At 42.7% G+C, this 18,637-nt stretch overlaps 2 protein-coding genes and 2 pseudogenes across 3 annotated transcripts; 2 read left to right on the forward strand and 2 right to left on the reverse strand.

Moving 5' to 3' along the window:
• The first annotated feature begins 232 nt into the window (after positions 1-232).
• Positions 233-3,952, forward strand: LOC103701506 (auxin efflux carrier component 2). The gene is made up of 6 exons (XM_008783581.5): positions 233-1,755; positions 1,905-2,205; positions 2,711-2,796; positions 2,973-3,130; positions 3,218-3,294; positions 3,382-3,952. The coding sequence occupies exons 1-6, from the start codon at positions 558-560 to the stop codon at positions 3,446-3,448; spliced, it is 1,887 nt and encodes a 628-aa protein (XP_008781803.1). The 5' UTR covers positions 233-557; the 3' UTR covers positions 3,449-3,952.
• A 5,622-nt stretch (positions 3,953-9,574) lies between these two features.
• Positions 9,575-10,481, forward strand: LOC103701503 (Peptidyl-tRNA hydrolase II (PTH2) family protein). The gene is made up of 2 exons (XM_008783578.5): positions 9,575-10,026; positions 10,146-10,481. The coding sequence occupies exons 1-2, from the start codon at positions 9,646-9,648 to the stop codon at positions 10,326-10,328; spliced, it is 564 nt and encodes a 187-aa protein (XP_008781800.3). The 5' UTR covers positions 9,575-9,645; the 3' UTR covers positions 10,329-10,481.
• Positions 10,482-11,544: 1,063 nt separating this feature from the next.
• On the reverse strand, positions 11,545-18,637 carry LOC103701504 (coatomer subunit beta-1-like; annotated as a pseudogene). The gene is made up of 3 exons (XR_016399260.1): positions 16,431-18,637; positions 12,187-12,272; positions 11,545-12,034 (listed from the first exon to the last, which is right to left on the reverse strand). The product of XR_016399260.1 is annotated as a coatomer subunit beta-1-like (transcript).
• LOC149768297 (coatomer subunit beta-1 pseudogene) lies at positions 13,175-13,824 on the reverse strand (annotated as a pseudogene).

Raw genomic sequence — 18,637 nt, forward strand, 5'->3', positions numbered from 1 at the left:
GCGTTGGATTTGGCCAGCAACTCTTGGCGAATCGCCTGCTCTTTTGCATCTCCTTCTTCGTATATAATAAAACAGGTGGAGTCAGAAAAAATAGGAAAAATAAAAAAGGACACTTGGCCAGCCAATGGGGCGAGAGAGGGCAGCATTCCAAGGTGGACAGAAGAGGAAGGACACGTCGGATTGCTGATGAGTTTAACGACCAACTCTCGACAACCCAGCAACCCATGCACGTATCAGCCCCAATCCAGGAGCCCCTCCCGGTAGAACCCATCTCTTCCCACCGCCCCCAAGAAAAAAAAAGAGAAAAAAGGTGAAAAGGCCCTCTACTATATTCTACTTGCAACATCTACCTTCTTAAATTCTGTGAGAGTCTCCCAAAACATATTATCCCTTGCATGCCATCTCTTCTAGCTCCAATCCCCATCAGGATTTTCGTAGCATAACACCATGAGTAAGAGTTAGAAAGAGTATACATCCTGTTACTAGCTTATCTTCTTTCTCCGTCCGTCTACCTTGTAAGTGCCTGCGTTCGGCTTGCAATATATAGTTAGTCCGCCATGATCACCGGGAAGGACATCTATGACGTTCTGGCGGCGATTGTACCGCTCTATGTGGCGATGATCTTGGCCTATGGCTCCGTCCGGTGGTGGAAGATCTTCACTCCGGCGCAATGCTCCGGCATCAACCGCTTCGTGGCGGTGTTCGCCGTCCCCCTTCTCTCCTTCCACTTCATCTCCACCAACAACCTCTATGCGATGAACTACCACTTCATCGCTGCCGACTCCCTCCAGAAGGTCGTCATCCTCTTCGCCCTCTTCCTCTGGCACAACCTCTCCAAGCGCGGCAACATCGACTGGACGATCACTCTCTTCTCCCTTTCCACCCTCCCCAACACCCTCGTCATGGGGATCCCCCTCCTCCGCGCCATGTACGGTGACTTCTCCGGCAGCCTCATGGTCCAGATCGTCGTGCTGCAGAGTGTCATTTGGTACACCCTCATGCTCTTCCTCTTCGAGTACCGGGGCGCCAAGGCCTTGATCTCCGAGCAATTCCCCCCTGACATAGCTGGATCCATCACTTCCTTTCGAGTCGAGTCCGATGTGGTCTCCCTCAATGGCCGGGAGCCGCTGCAAGCGGATGCGGAGATCGGGCAGGACGGGAAGCTCCATGTGGTAGTCAGGAGGTCCGGTTCTTCGGCGGCGAGGTCGACGGCGTCCTCCTATAACAAGTCTCATGGTTTTAATTCTATGACCTCGATGACTCCGAGGGCTTCGAACCTCACCGGAGTCGAGATCTATTCCGTCCAATCGTCGAGAGAGCCAACCCCGAGGGCTTCGAGCTTCAACCAGACCGACTTCTACGCCATGTTCCCCAGCAAGGTGACCAGCCCGAGGAGCGGGTGCAATGGTGGGTTCGAGGAGGAGCCAGGGATGAGGTTCGGGAAGCACAAGGGAGATGGGAGCAAGAGCGGTGACTTCATGAATGGGGGGCTCTTCTCCACCTCTTCTTCCACCTACCCGGGTCCCAATCCCATGCTTTCCGGTTTGGCTGGCGGCAGTAAGAAGGATGGTGGCCTGAATTCATCCACCAGTGCTAATTCTAATAAGGAGCTCCACATGTTCGTCTGGAGCTCGAGTGCCTCGCCGGGCTCGGAGGCTAATCTAAGAAATGCGGTGAACCGGGCTGCCTCTCATGATTTTGGAAATATGGATCCTTCTAAGCCTGCTTTCCATCTGGATATCCCCACTCCTAAAGGTATCATACCACTAGCTAATTTATCTTCCTTGGACTTTAGAAAACCATCAGATCGAGTTATCTCCGTTATTATCTAGGTGCAATCTTTTCTTTTTTAGAGTTATACAGTCATTTTAGTGCAAAGTAAACATCGAAGTATTATGTCACAGGATTGCATGCACCTAGTGGAAATGCTAGTCCAATAAGGAAGGCAGGAGTTAATGGAGAGCTAGAAATAGAGGACGGGTGCAAGAGCCTGCAGGAAGGGAAGTTTCCGGCGTCTCCTTATGCGGACCAGAAGAAGGGAGCAGACACGGGGGGAGTCGCAGGGCTGGTGGAGAGCAACCACCGGATGCCACCAGCCAGTGTGATGACCAGGCTCATCCTCATCATGGTGTGGAGGAAGCTCATCAGAAACCCTAACACTTACTCCAGTCTCTTCGGCCTGGTGTGGTCCCTCGTATCTTTCAGGTGCACAAGCTAGCTTAAACTCAGAATTTCTCCTCTTAGGTTTTTGGATTGTTAACGTGTTCTCTTACAGTGCGATCTTATTTCTAATGGATATCTAATTGATCCTTTTTTATTTTTTATTGATCATAATGGTCCGGTTACAATCTTGGATACTTGCATGCACCTTGAAGCACATGCTACTGGTGGAGCCCCAAGATGCTCCAACTCTTTGAATTTTTAATTCTTCTTTGCCGTATAGTCTTGTTATCGTTTACACCATCAATCACAGATACCATATCTCTATCTAATCTGAACGACTTCCATAAATGTCTTTTCGGGTCCTTCTCTTTTTCTAATTAATTAGCAAAGCATGTAATGGGGTACAACCTACTTAATTACCACTGACATCCATATTCACTCTCTTTTTAGGTGTTCGGACCCTATCAGCTGGTTTGAATTTTTATTGGCTAATTATTTTTAACTCGCAAGTTTTGCTAAGGTGGTGCAATGCTAAATCGACTTTCAGGTGGAACATCGAGATGCCTACGATAATAAAAGGCTCCATATCAATACTATCTGATGCAGGATTGGGGATGGCTATGTTCAGCTTAGGTACTTCTTTTATATTGTTTATCTAAACAGATAGCAATAAAAAATTTCAGAAACGCCAAACTTGTAGTTTAATCATTTGGCTTCCTCGATGAAACGGTGGTCAAATGCGCCCACCGTTTAATTTTTCTATAGAAAAGGTAGAACATCTTAATGTCTTCCATTTGGTCATCAAATAGGACTCTTCATGGCCCTGCAATCAAAGATCATTGCATGCGGAAAATCCGTGGCGGCGTTCTCCATGGCTGTTAGGTTCTTGACGGGTCCAGCGGTGATGGCAGCAACATCCATTGCCATTGGGCTCCGTGGAGTCCTTTTGCATGTTGCCATTGTTCAGGTTTGCATTTGAGACCCTCGAGCCTTAAAAAACCCTAAAACCATAGACGCAGTTCGATCTAACAGGCCAACAATTAATTGTTGACAGGCTGCTCTTCCTCAAGGGATCGTACCATTTGTATTTGCCAAGGAGTACAACTGCCACCCTGACATCCTTAGTACTGCGTATGTGCAAACTCAAATCCTCAAGTTTACATAAAACTTATTATCGTTTCAATGTATGACTGAGTCGATGAAGTCTCTCTTCTGCAGAGTTATTTTTGGGATGCTTATTGCACTGCCGATAACGATCCTCTACTATGTTCTGCTCGGAGTCTAGGCGGCTTACAGAAACTAGTGAGGAGAGAGAGCCTACTGACACAACCTTGAAGAAAAGAGGGAGGAAACCAGACAACGGGAATACCGCAAACAAGGAATAGGAGGAAGGAGTACTAAGGCATGGTCTCTTCAAGCAAAGTGCCTTTTTTTAAATTATTATTAGGAAGCTAGGTGCCATGCATTTAGTGTTAATTTCAAAGTAAGGGCTTATCACTAGAGCTCAAGCATGTGATCGTTGGGATGCGAGATTCAAATTTTTTAAGATTTTAATCTGTTTATCTATTGGGATGCGAATTTGTCCAGCCTTTAGGCTGGACTTTCTTGCTTCTTGATGTCAAGCCCCATACATAAAGTGGCTTGGTAAGACGTGCATGTGATTTCTCCAGTGAAGACTTGGTGAGACCTCCAACCTTACTAATATAATACATGCAATCTAAAGATCTTCTGCCTTAGTTTGTCCTCAAAATTAAAACCGATGAGTTCGTTCTCATCTTTGACTGTTTAAGCTACCTTGAAATAGGTCGGGTTAATTTAATGGCCTCCCACGCGGGTCTGCTGGGTAAAACTTTGAAGGGTTGAAAGGGCTGGTTCACTGAACTATCCTTTCTTTATCAAAAAGAAAGAGTTGGTAATTCGCTGCACTATCCTGCCCGAGACTTCGTAACTTTGGACAGACACCACAACTGCACCTTTAATTGTTATTTGGTTTCTTTTGTCTGCTCATTGGCAGTGCATGTGAATAGTAGCTGGGTGTGAAAAGTGTCCCTCAGTTCCCATTGAAGAATCCAAGGCACTCTCTTGGTTCGAGATACAGTGAGTGCACATGATAGGATTTTTTTTATTTTTTTGTCTAATTGTTGTTATTTTCTATGGCTGGGAAAGGCTTAGATGCAGTCGAACAAGTCCAAGTGAACATAGTATAAACAATAAGGGATCGGAGCGAGTAAGGCACTGGAAACCTTCTTTTCTTTTCTTTTTTTTTTGGAGAAAAATGGACAGAAAACTTTAACCAGGGAAAAACAAGCATGGCAACCTTGAATCGGCTGCTAGAAGCAGAGAATGATGGAAATGATGTTTGTCTGGACAAAGTAATGAATAGAATTTGCAAGCCACCTTGTTAATTTATTATCTGATTCTGATAAGATCTAAGGAAGAAAAGTTATTGGATATTCCATTAGGACCAGTAGGAAATACAAATATAAACACTATTATTAAAACTAACTTGTATTTTCATCGAAAAAACATTAAGTTTGCTGTACTAATTTTGGATTCATCTATAGATCCTATTTGGCCATTCGACTTCGTCCAAGATCAAGTCCCATAAGCAAGCGGTCTTGTTGCATCGATATATTCGTCACTTCCATCTTAGGTATTTCGATCTTTTGTTCTTTTCCATGATGGAAGATGCATGCAGTTTTTGCTGTTCTTAGATATGATCCTTAATCTGTGTCACATCTAACAACATTTATCATGAGAAGTGATCTACAAAAAAAAAAAGAAAAAAAGAAAGAAAGAAAGAAAGAAAGAAACACCGATCCCATTATATGAAGGCAGATTTGTTAGATGTAACAGATGTCACACTCCCAAATTAATGCAGATGATCAAACTTTAGGAGGACCTATTTATTACTTGTCCAGGATAGATACTTCCATGCAGTAGAGATCTTTCCGAGTAATATCAGATCAGTCACCAATTATGTTTAACCACAGTATATCTAGATGCCTATGCTTTAAGCTAGAATGCATCACAATGTCCTAAGTGCTGAATTATGGGGCAGATAGGGTTGCTGCAGACCTAGGACGCAACCCCTTTCAGTGACAGGCAATGAGGAAAACCTGTATGGCGCAAAGCCGACACTGGAGAGAGATAACAATGACAAAACTCATCAAAAAGAGAGGCACCTAGAGCTGGACAAATAAATCACCTAGACTTCAACACTCTTATATGTGAATATAAAAGTAAGCTTTAATTTGTACAGCGTATGTTTCAGTCCATGGTCAGATTCTCCATAATCTCTGTGCGAGATTTCTGCTATGGATCAATCAATGCTCTCCTTGATATGCTATACCGTTATAAATCTCTCCTCCACTTCCAAAGTTCTGACTTCTTTAACAGTTGTTGGAGGGCAAGGCTCAGCTGTGCGGTCTTCTGGTCTCCTAACAGCAACCAGCTGATTCCTGTGCTGACTTGTCAAATCTCTATTGGTGAGCAAGAGTTGAGATGCCAGAGCCATGTCAAGTGGGAGATTGGGGCTGCAAAAACACCGTGCCAAGCTTAGCTCGAACAAAAGAAAAAGGGTGCGTCTAAATTTGGCAAGAGCCTAAGGTAAGCTCAGGAAGACATGTTCGAGCTTGGCTATTGAGCTTCTCTCTCCCTCTCTCCCTCCGCGCGCGTGGAAAACAGTGCTAATGCACCGCCCATTCATTAAGATGATGAAATGATTACCAAGAAGCGAGGGAACCTCACAACAGATGGAAGAAGTTAAGGAAGAGGAGAGGAGAAATAGAGGGAGAGAAGACAGGCTACTAAAGTAGACAATTTTCATTCATATATACCATAATTCATGCATTGGTTAGAACTGGATGATAGTAGAGGACAAGTACAATAGGCAATGTCACTAGCATTATATCTCTCCTCTATTCAATCACACATTGCTAATATCACGCATAGGCAATGGGTGATTGAATTGAACTGTCCAAATTTATAACATGAATTAGAGAGGATCTGAATTTTTATTTATTTATTTTGTTGCAATGTATGACTCTACACATCTAATATAAATATATCCAAAAAAGTTAAATTAAAATAAATCTCGGAGTGTTCTAGGTAACTCTCTCTTTCCAACCCTCATAGCTCCTCAGAATGGTCGGCCATAAACGAGGCCACTCAATCTGCAATCCCATTGGCCTCTCTATATACATGCTTAGTCTGAAAGACAACATCTCCATTTACCATAGCTCGAATATTTCGGAGTAAAGGGTGACACCCCATCCACGCCGCCGGTGCTCTTCAAGATCCAACTGATTATCATGGTCGAGTCATCCTCCAGTATGACTGCATTGGCTCGCAGAATAAGTCAAGTTTAACGTAGGCACGCCTAAGCCGCTGCCAGCTCCGAAGGCTGTTCGGGTTTAGCTTGTTTAAAGTTCAACATGGACATGTGAGTTGTGCTTGGACGATTGGCTAATTTTCTAATCAAGCGACGCTAGTGTACCAACCCAAGCTGTTCATGGATAGCTTAATTCATTTCTGGCCAAGAACGGATCAACATACGGTCGTACCCATTGATTTTTTTTTTAAAAAAAAAAATGGTGGGGGACAGATTCTAGGTGTGATTTCCAATGACGAATCTCTTTGCAGGCTAATGCCAATGGTCCAGGGGAAGAGGTCTGGGGTGGCCACACATGCTTGGACAAGTCCAGTCCACATGACGTCATCGCGACTTTTTTCATCTTAGTTTGTCGTTTCCCTGCTCACACTGTCGGGCACGTGTCCTCTCAGCTGCACGCACCTTCTTGGAAACTTGGGCTCAGACATGCGCGGGTAGACGTAGACGCAATAAATCGTACACCGCATCAGATACAGATATTACCCAGTTACCACCATCACGCAGCAGTCTTGGCCGCGGTAAGCAGGTATACTTTCATAAAAAGATCTGAAAACCAAAGTTTACGAAATTTAATGGAGCTCAGTTGGATGTGCATACAAGAAAATTCTGGACGACTGTATGTAATTATGTTTTGAAAGAAGACAATGATCTTATTCTTTAGGGGGATAATGCTAACTTAGACGATATTCGAGAAATGATCAAAAGAAGGAAGCAGCATAAGAAAAACAGGGGTGGTAAGAAAGACTGGCTGAAAAGAAAGAAAAAGGAATAGAATCGAAATCTGCTTCTAAACCTGTACGTAAGCGTCTGCAAATTTTAGCATGCTAACTAACTTACCAACATTTCTTTCCAGCATTAGTAGATTACAGTCGAAAAACACTATTTTTTTTTTATGGTGCCTGCATGCTTGCATGGTAAAAAGAACATGACAGCCATGCAAGTTTGGTGAGGAATAGAGATGGGGTTCAAGTTGGTGAGGGATAGAGATGGGGCTTGAAGCTTAACGTAATTACTTGAAACATCGTTGCTTCGCTCTAAAAAGATTTTAGTTAGAAGGATCACCTGAATTCTGTCACCAATAAAATTTTTAAATATATTTAAATGCGTGCGAAGAAATATGAGTTCATTATTCTGCATTTTTGAGTTTAGTATTTAATGCATCATGAAGTGGCGTTTCACCGACACATGAATAAAAAGATCAACAATTCTGATTGATTCAAAAGATATGACATGAATTACCATATCTATTTATCTGTTTAAATAGTGGATCAACCACAAGCTGCGCAAAAACCATTTGAAAACATATGCATGCATTGGCACATTTGAACAATCTCTTAAAACCAATTAGCCTTTGCACCAATCTGGCATGGAAACCTAGCCACGCATTGATCGGTAGCATTATGCGGTGTTTTTTTTTTGTTTAAGATGGATTAGAGCTGTCTAGCTTGAATGGAAGATTACGCCAATAGCTTGGTTAATCGATTGAGGGGGAATAGAATGGAAAAATTTAGATTGAAATATTAATTAGAAAAACTTTCATGGTAATGAATCATGGCTGCAACTTTTGGAGATGGCTGATGCAGGTAAACTTTCTTTTCTCCTTTTGAAATGTTTACCAGAAGTTTTGCTTGCTTTTTAATATGTTTTGACCTGTTTCTCTGTTTGTTTGTTTCAACCTGGTTTCCTGTTCATCTTTCTTTTCTCCTTTTTAAGTGTTTCCTAGAAGTTTTGCTTGCTTTTTAATATGTTTTGACCTGTTTCTTCCAACCTGGTTTCCTGTACATCCTTCAGCCATGGAGCTTGCTTTTGAGCTCTCTCTCTCTTAAAAAAAAAAAACCCATCAGATACTTCTTATCAAGTCAGACCGACTATTCTGCAGCCAATGTGTTTAAAAGCTAATTAGACTGTCATCCATGTCCCTTTGGAATCTTTTTATCGTGTAGTCACAGATGCTCTCCGGTGTGAGGGGCAGAAATATTAGTTTGCTATAACATACTACATGGCAAATAATTGTAGTTATTTAGGATACTTGAAAAATATATCCTATACGTCAGAGGGATGTTCGATGTCATTATGGGTATAATATGAAACACTCCATAAATCATTATGTGGAAATAAACAGATCTATGATCTCAACAGCATTTATCAGAAGAACAAAAAAAATTTAAATCATATCAACAATGAAATGTTTTATTGCACAATTGGGATTTTCATGAATAAAATTAAGAGCTTAGATATGCTAGTTATCTCCTCTCAGTAAAATGTGCTTTAATCCACAAGATAAAAAAAATTCAGTCTAAGGAATCTTTGATATAATAATTTCATTATGAGATTAAAGAACCTTGCTCGCATCGAGGATTGCCACCAATGATTGCTAATTAACTAGAATTGACATCTCTCTTGCTCTTTGATAAAATATAAAAAGGGAAAAAGAAGGAAAGTAGAAATCTAAGATCATTCTTGATTCTCGGATGATCCAATAACTCTTAAGCTGAGTTAAGAACTATGTTACATACTATTAGTATGAACTGTGCCAGAAGGACCAACACATAAAATTGCATCACAATGTGCTTGCTTAGATCCAGATAAACAACACAAAATTATATCATATCCTATAAATCTATAACATCGCATCAATCTACCTGTCAATTTAAGAACTCCATCGCATAGTACAAGCATGAGCCTTGTCGGACGACTAGCACATAAGATTGCATTTTTATAAAAAAAAGATTCCTTGATGCCCTTTGATCTTCTATTTGCACTAGTATAGATTTCTTTACAATATAATCACCTTCCTATCATTTGACCTGATTCAAATTTGAGTTTGAATGGTCTTTTAATACACGACCGTTCGTTGCTAATTGGATTCATCTGTGTGCTATATAGTGCGATGGCTGTGATTGAATCAACGACCTGCAAATAGGACACGAAGCGGTGCATCGTATGATGTAAAACCTATCTACGTAATGATGACCGTTATGCGATACATGTACATTTATGATTGGAGGCAAAACTTGGTGTAAGTGGAGAGGATCCTGGCTAAATTTGATGATATCCAGCGGCAGTAAATCGGCAAGCTGCGGACCGAAATGCGAACAGCGTTTCCTTTGCCCGTTCGCCTGGCCTTCTATACCCCGTCGAGTGCTGGTCTCCGGATCTATTTTCCTCCGCGCTCTTATTCCGGTCCTCTGGTTAGGGTTTCCAACCTTAATTTCGTCAAGAAGATGAGCACCTCGACCGAGGCGGCGGCGACGGCCGGAGAGCCCGCTCCTCCGTCCGATGGCGGCGGAGAGCAGGGCGACGCGATTGTACAGTACGTGGTCCTCCGGCGCGACCTGGTCGACACGTGGCCGCTCGGGAGCATCGTGAGCCAGGGCTGCCACGCCTCCGTGGCCGCAATCTGGTCCCACCGCGACCATCCCGACACCGCGGCCTACTGCTCCGAATCCAACATCGACTCCATGCACAAGGTCTGCTCGACGAAATTACCTCATAGAATTCTTATGCACCAGCGAGTGTTTGTAGAAATGACGCTCACAGCATCCACGTTTCTTCTTCAACTTTTTTTTCTTTTCTGGGTGTTGCTTAGGTGACTCTGGAGGTGAAGGGGGAGACGCAGCTACGGAACCTGTCGGAGAAGCTGGAGGCAGGACGGATCGAGCATAAGCTGTGGATCGAGCAACCGGAGAACATCCCCACCTGTCTTGCTACCAGGCCATACCCTAAATCCCAAGTTGCCTCCTCCTTCAAGAAGCTTAAGCTTTGCAAGTGAGCCAGGCAAAGCATGACCGCCCGCCCATTGTTTGATCTCGTGTCTTTTCACAGAGAATCCACAGAGTTGCTGTGATTCCTTTTTCTTGCTTCAGAGAAGAATAAAAGCGTGGAGATTCTGCTCTATAATTTCTACAGACATTTAAAAGCACAAGTTGTCGATTTGCGAAAGGGGCATTCTCTAAGAAGATGGGGAAATTAAATATTTCGCCATGTTGACGTGGATGTGCACTAACATTTAGCCATAACCATCACTGTTAAACATGTTTGAACGAATCATCTATTTTGTATCGGGGTTCTAAGCATCACTTGCCGAATATTTTCGTGTGATTTCAATTTGTTTTCATATATCTATGTCTATTTCTTCTAAGCCCAAAGCTTAAAAAAAACTGAAGTATCCTAGTCTATTCAGATTTTCATATTACATGATGTATATTATTCAAATTTTTTTTTGTGCCAATTTAAACGGCACGTCTTCCAGTTGAAAAAGTGAAGATATATTTCATTGGCAGCTCCACATCTCTTGTATTTTCATTTTCCACTGTCTTTTCATATATTTTTCAGCATATCCATCTCATTTTTATTTGTTTTAGATAAATATGTTTTCCTGAAGCCTCTTTGTTGTTCCAAATTCTAGGTCATACAATATTACAAGCTTGATTTTATATTCAAATAACTAATTATGCACTTATCATAATACCCTATAAGCAACTTTGGATTCAAGCCTTCAACCAAAAAGCTCCAATTCTCGCAACTTGTCACTTCATCTTCAGATGACTCAAAAGAAGTTGCTCTGTTTAAAAACACAGGCAAGGTTGCATGCGTGAGAGAGAGCATTTATAGTTAGCATGAAATTATAGTTGCTGTACAAGTTTGAGGCCTTCTCATTACCGGGAGGAGAGGAAAAAAGGGTTTAGGCCTTCATGGTCAACTGTGCAATTCAATACGGTAGGGTTATACCTGAAACCATTCTAACATCATCAATTTGTAAAACCATCAAGAAATATTTAGGCTAAAAGCAGTTAATAAGCAATTCAAGACAAACATGCTGCCAATTTCAAGCGCACAAAACAAAAGGCTATTACTTATGATGTTCAGTGGAGGTAACTTGGAAACTTGAGGCATAACCGTAGCCATGTGATCTCATATCATCACGGTATTACTCTAGGACCTTCACGTGTTGCTTAGATGAAATAGGGTTCCATGCACAAGCATGGTCAAAGGAACAATGATAGGAGATCCTTAACATTGCAAAAGTATAGTTATGTATACATTTCTATTTCTATTGAGAACAAAACAAAGCAACGAGTTAACAAGGAACAAATTCAGGCAGGCAAAGAGACTCCGAGCCCAGACTGATGCAAAAAAGAGACAAGAAAAGAAAGGGGAAAGGACTATTTGTGCTCAGAATGAGGAAAATCTGGAAAAAGTAATAATATAAATGAACAAATGATGTTAAAGCGGAAAGCCAATTGGCTTTGACAAAATGAAAAGATTTCAGATTAAATGCCTCCCTTCTGTTTGAGAGTAATCTTGTCCCCTAAACTGAGGGCAATTCCTTGAGTCTTGCTCCTTATCCTAATGTAGCCACTCAGTTTCCCATCTGCCTGCTTCTCAATGCTAACATTCACCAATGCATCCTCTCCAAACACACTCTTTGCATACAAATTAGCTGCAAGAAATCCACATTCCCCATCCAGAGCAGACCTGAAGGACAGCAATTGAAGTGGAAATTAGATATTCGGGCAATGATTATAGTATTAAGAAGGAAAGGCTCCAGAAGTGGTTAGCTAATGATAAAATCTATTACTATCTTTATGACAGAGATCAACAAACAATTTGGAGGATTAGAAACGTACAGTGGGGTGAGGCACTTCATGTTTGCTGACTTGACAATGTGATTCAAAAATTCCTTCTCATGCTCAATTGTAGTGCTCACCGCCACCTAAAAATAAGTGAATAAAAAAGATAACTCATTATAAATTCAAATAGTAGGCATGCATTATCCATTGGTCAACAAAGTAAATCTAGAATGCCATAAAAAAAGCAAGAGATAAATGAAAAGCCAAAAAAAAAATAATCAATGAAACCAGAATTCTGCACCATCAGATAAAGAATGAGGAGAAAAAAAGGTGCACCTAGCTCCTGCACTTGCTTCTTTCCTTAAGAACACGCCCTACAGGTTTACTCTTTCCTGATACAACATATGATATACCCACTCCAAAGTAAGCAAAATAACAAGCCCTTTCTTCATAACTGACTTTGATTTCAACCAGAATTATAGCCTTGTAAACTAAAGAATTACAATAGACCTACCAAATTTATGCATCCAAACAGTTCCACCAATTGATGCCAATACATGACTATTCAATGTAAGATGTTTGGCTCTGTTTGGATCCATCTTAAAATTAAGTTGGATCAAAACTTGATAACCCATGTTATATATCCATGTCACTATCAGCAAACCTTTGAACTATGATTTTATCATATATTACATTGAGAAAATACAAAAGACAAATATAAATCCACATATTCAAATTAATATCCATATCTTGTTCTAGTTGCCTTTGGACTTTGGTCGAGGCTATGTGCGGGATATGACTAATACAAAAAAAAAAAATCATATGGAGAATAACTAACTGTAATATTTGTAACACAAGGCAATCAGTTAGAATTATGTACATTAATAGTGTCTACAGTGACTACATTGCGAAACATATCTTAAGCAACGGATGGAAAAAATACCTTGTTTTCCCACTCAAATTCTGCCCACATAGTTCTAAATGTCACATCAGCACAGGCAGCCGGAGAAATGTAGTCCATGATGTCAACGTGAATGGATTTGCACTGCACGACCCCGTCAAAACATTGAACTAGAACAAATAGAAAAGAAAGATTTGTTTTTGTTGATCAATTAAAAACACCAAAACAAAATACCAAAATGGACAGATCGGATTAAACAACAACGGATTCCCAATAGAGATGTCAAAATTGTGACAAACCGCCTTCCGTTATTGCAGCTTAGCCATGGATTTGATGAAGCAGTTGTTCCATTTTGTTCATTCCGTTGGAGCGGCACGAGAGTTGAGGACAACCACCATCCGCTCAAGCACATTTGAAGTCTCATAAACAATGTTACCAAATATGACTCCAGTTTCTGTTGAAGAGACCTTAATATTGGCCTTGATCTGCTTGCTTGACTCTGGTGCTAGTGTATAGTTCTGTGGGCGCTCTACAAGTTTGAGGTCTCCCATGGTTGCTAGCTCCAAACACAAGTTCTGAAGAGTATCCTTTGTACGATTGATAATTGTAACATCAAGGACAATATCATAATGATGAACTGTCACATAGGCTTCTGCATACACTGGATCGCTAAATCCTGTGAGTTGAAGAATGCGATTCAGTTTATTTGCATCATCTTCGTCCTTAGTGAACTCTCCTGTTGCTCGTTTTAAATCATCTTGAACCTCATCCTCCAACTCAAGCTGGCTCATACCCTACAGAAAAGGGATGTCATCAAGATCATATTTGATGGAATAAACAATTTAAAATTGCCATTGTCTGAAAAAAGACTAGAGACTCAATAGCATCAAACAGGTGACTGCCAATGAGAAAATCATGTATTTCACACATCAGTGCTAACCCTTCTTGTAAAGCCGAAATCAGAAGATAACAAAGCCATTGGTAATTTAAAATTACAAAACAGTTGCTTTATAAAAATTCGAGCAATGAAAACATGAGCTAAATTTATTCTCTTAACATATAATTACCCCCAACAAAGGGAGCAAAACTCCTATATGATAGGCCTACTCAGCTCTCATTTATCAATATTTTCCTTAAAAAATACATGAGTATAACCACTCATGATATCACCATAGTGTCACCAAGTTTAGACATATTAACAACATTAATAGCAATTCAAGAAATATAACTTCCATCATGGCATAACACAAGTTCTCACTATAGAATAAAAAATGCAACTAATCACTCGATAACCCCAGCAACCCAGCTACAGGGAACTCCACACCATGATTGTTACCGAAACTTCACCTTTACATCTAATGCCAAGGGCTTAAAAAGAGCACCGTTAAAAAAATAGGTATTCTTACTTGACCCCATTTACATATTAACCAGGTCAAACAGGTCAAATATTAGATGACCCAACTTGACCTGAATTGGCCTGGTCCAGTTCAACCGGGAAATCCATGACTCTCCTTGTTACCATGTCTAGCTTTGTAGGCTAGGTACTAGTGATATTTATTTGTAGGTTAAAGGCACAATTATAGTTGAACTATGTTGTTGATAATGACATTAGTGGTAGTAATCCACACTAGTACCCTTAGTTCTCAACATATGACATACATGTCTTTTTTAGGTTCTTCTAAACATAGAATGACTAGTGTACTTTTCTTTTGTTTTGCATCGTGCACAAGCCTAGACCTATCTAACATGAACCTGAATGCATTAGATTAATTTTGGGTCTGGTCTAAAATCATGACCTAAAAGAAAATCAAGATGGGTCCAAGTTATGCTTGCCCCTATCCGGCTGGGTCCAATTGCAAGCCTAATAAATTGGATATTGCTTTAAATTTTGCAAACTTAGTAAAGCTTCAGCCAGAATAGACTTTATCTGCATGAAAGAGGGACCTCCCTTCCTTAATCCACAGCAAAAGTTTTGACTGGGCAGTCTGCTCAATATCCAAGATTGCAGGTGCTGGTTTCTTATTGGATCAAAGGGAGGTCAAATTGTTACAACTACATTCCTTTATCTCGCTACAAAATTTAGTGAAACAAACCAAACTGATGGAAACTTGATAGTAATGAAGTATGCCGTCTTAAATTTGTTGGACCAACAACATTATTTGGGAGGGAGATTCAACTTCAACAGGAGAGTGGTTGAAAACAATTTGGTGTCTTGATACTGGCATGTTACTGCTCAGTCAAGATAAGAACCATTTTCCAAAAGCTAATGGTCCAGCAAATCAGGTGTTGACATTTGCACTGAAGAATGGGCTAAGTCCATGTAGACATTGGAACTCAAAAGAGACTCGAAATAGTTCTTGCAAACAAAAACCTGGGCTACTTTGAAATGCTTTAATGCAATATTTTATGCTTTGCTTTCTTATCAAAAGAATAACTTCATCGAACTTGGCAGTATAGCAAGTTTCCATCTACTCAAAAGCTGCTAATCAAAGTATCAGAAAGAACATGTTCTCCTCACAATAAAAAAACAAACAAAAGACTGAACATTATTACCACTCTCATCCTACATTTTACTGCTATTCTGAAACTCACTTTCCCTCTGGCTATACAGCTAGAAGGCAACAAAATAAAGCAATACTGACACACCATTAAACCCCTCCATTCTTTTTAATTTGTATGATCATCTACAACAAAGCTCCTCTTCCTCCTTCACTTCCACACCAGTATCCTATTCATGCTTTGGTTCTTTGATTTCAAGGCACCATTAGCATGTTGCATCACAAACAATTGCCCAGTTGATAAAGTCAAATTCTCTCAGGGGGGCACCGGTGGCATGGGTGGGTGCCATCCCTTGCTTCGGGACATTCGGGCCATGGCAAGTGGTGACGTTGTCTTCCAGGCCAAGCATGTTTATAGAGAAGCTAATGGAGTTGCGGATTGGGTGGCCTCGTATGTGGCTGACCACTTTGGAGAAGCCCTGTGGGTTGGGAAGGGGGAGGTGCCAGAGCACTCCGAGACTTGTTGTTTTTAAACTTTTTAGATGTCTCCATACTAGAATTATATAAATAATCTATTGCAGCAAAAAAAAAAGACAAATTCCCTGCTGCCACCATGTTTAATCCTCCACTAAAAAATTAATTAGAATGCTCACTTAGCTAAAAGATAAACTTGTACCCTAAAATTAGCCTTGCATAGCACGTGCATTTTTGTGAATGGTGTCCAACATGAAATAGTAAGCAAGTTGCAATATGAGTGATCTAGGCATGGTATAGAGTACTATAACCATACTCTAACATATCATCTATAGTCATAAATATCGAATAACTAGATATTTATGATATAATGTTTGAAAGGATGACATAAATAAAAATGATAAAGGAATAATGCTATCCTTCCATACCTTTCTACTCTTTAAATGGTAGATATCGATAAGATCATCCGGTTGTGCATAAGATATCTGAGCCTTTGCTTTGATCTCCTCCGTCTCCTGGAACTGCTTATCTGCAAGCATCTTAGGCTCTTAGCAAAACTTTGGCGGCAAGACTGTAACCATATCTTCCTCATTTTGTCTCCAGTATTGCAGAGTAACCTTATGCAGAGTACAATTCTATCATGAGAATCATTATCGATCGGGTGGGGAAGAACTGGAGACTGCCCTAATTGAAGCATAGAAGCCATAATCAATAAGGCCCCAGTACATGCTTTGTTCACCTCAGCCTTGGATGGCTGGACCTCTTCCACCCTCAAAACTAGTTTTGTTAAAGTGCATGCCACGACTGCCCCTAAGAAGAAATCTCCTGCCAGAATCAAGGACCTCAGATTCCGAGGTGAAGCCAAGGATCCGGGGACAAGGGTGGGGGCTGAGAAAGCAATCTCAGAAGCAGCACTCTGAGTGGCATAGGTCCCGTCTGCAAGAACAGCCGGCCTTCTAGAAGAAGCAGTGACGGAAGAGTTCATCTGCTGCAGCTTCTTCAGAGAATCGGTTGCCTCCCGCTCCTCTATAGCAGTGTAGAATGGGAGATCCCCAAGGCATTGCTTGATGGTAGCGATCCCGCTCTCTACTTCGGAGAGCGAGAGGCAGTGCTCCCCGATGATCCAGAGAGCACACGAGCAGACGCGGGCAGCCCGAATCTGGTAGAAAGTATCGAGCAGCCTTGTGATTATGGAGACCCTGAGCTTCGGGTTGCTCTCGATGATCTCCCGCACGAAGAGCACGACGTCGATCGCAGAGGCGACGTTGCTGTCACCCAGGAAGTCCATCAGCAGGTGGACGACGGTGCTGGCGACCTCAGGGAATTTCAAGGCGCAGGAATGGATGGCCTGGACGAGCATCTGGCGGTACTCGCCGTTCTTCTCGTGCTCGGCGCTCTGGGTCTTGACGACCTCCTTCTTGAGGGTGAGGACGACCTCGTCGACGTTCCTTGGGGTGATGAGATCGAGGGCGATGTCGAGGGTCTTGCGGCGGATGTCAAGGTTGGGGCTGGCGAGGGCGCGGAGGACGTCCATGATCATCTCGACCATGATCTCGCGGTGGGAGGACTTGAGCTCGGCGAGGCGGTCGAGGACGATGAGCTTGACGTTGTTGTCGCTCTGGGAGAGAAGGAGCTGGCAGTAGGTGTTGGCGGCGGCGCGGATGGCGGTGGGGGCGGAAGAGAGGGAGACGAGGGCGCCGGCGCACTCGTAGACGACGGCGGCGGAGGGGGCGGCGAGGAGGGAGATGATGATCTTGATGTAGCGGCCCTTCTCGGCGGGCTTGGAGCGGCAGACCTTGCAGACGAGGTCGAGTGCTACCATCTGCATGAGCTCGCCCCAGCCGGCGACGGCGTCGACGTGGGAGAGGAGGTGGGCGACGGCGCGGTCCTGGGCGCAGTGGCAGAGCATCAGGAAGGCGTTGCGGCGGGCGGAGGGGTCCTGCTCGGAGGCGAGGGTGCGCCCCACGGTGTCCGGGGCGTCGGCGAGGAGCTGCTCCCCCTGGGGGAGGCGGTATATGGCGGCGACGGCGAGGAGGGCATGGCGGCGGACGAAGGGGTGGCGGTGCTCCAGGTTAGAGAGCACGGAGGGTATCAAGGGCTCGAGGAGCTCCGGCTCGGGGAGGCGGCAGAGGAAGCGGAGAGTGACGCCGCGGAGGTACTCGTTTGGGTGCTGGAGGTTGTTGCGGAGGTTCTGGCAGATAAGGATCATCTCCGGGAGGACGCGGCCGCGGGCGTCGGTCTTGTCGATGATCTCCAGGCAAAGCAATAGGAGCTTCTGGATGGTGTGATCCTCCGAGGGGAGCACGTAACGCACGATGGTGATGAAAAGCTGGGGGACGGTCTCGCCGTTTAGGAGAAGCATGATGGCCTTCTTCATCGCGTCGATCTTCGCCGGGACGTCGTTGCGCTCCATGGCCTCCTTGATCTCGTTCGCCATCGCCGGCGTACCCTTGTCGAAGTGAACCAGCAGCGCGCAAGATTTCTCCATCTTTTATTCTTGTTTCGATTCCAAACAACAAACCCCTTCTCTCTCTCGCTGCTGCTAACTAGTCGACTCCATCTATCTTTATAGAAGGAGGAAGAAGAAGAGCTCCATGGGGTCCGGATCTGGAGGAATGAATCTAGAATTGGAGCA

Source organism: Phoenix dactylifera, chromosome 2 (genome assembly GCF_051530095.1).
Source record: "Phoenix dactylifera cultivar Ajwa chromosome 2, Ajwa_hap1_PhDact_Kaust_v1.1, whole genome shotgun sequence".
Classification (NCBI taxonomy): Eukaryota; Viridiplantae; Streptophyta; class Magnoliopsida; order Arecales; family Arecaceae; genus Phoenix; species Phoenix dactylifera.

Bases quoted from the DNA above. Each gene is read 5' to 3' on its own strand.
- LOC103701506 (XM_008783581.5), top strand. From the start codon at position 558: ATGATCACCGGGAAGGACATCTATGACGTTCTGGCGGCGATTGTACCG. The intron at 1,756-1,904 runs GTATCATACCAC...ATTATGTCACAG, and splicing joins GGATATCCCCACTCCTAAAG to GATTGCATGCACCTAGTGGA. The intron at 3,295-3,381 runs GTATGTGCAAAC...TCTCTTCTGCAG, and splicing joins CCTGACATCCTTAGTACTGC to AGTTATTTTTGGGATGCTTA.
- LOC103701503 (XM_008783578.5), top strand. From the start codon at position 9,646: ATGCGAACAGCGTTTCCTTTGCCCGTTCGCCTGGCCTTCTATACCCCG. The intron at 10,027-10,145 runs GTCTGCTCGACG...GGTGTTGCTTAG, and splicing joins ACATCGACTCCATGCACAAG to GTGACTCTGGAGGTGAAGGG.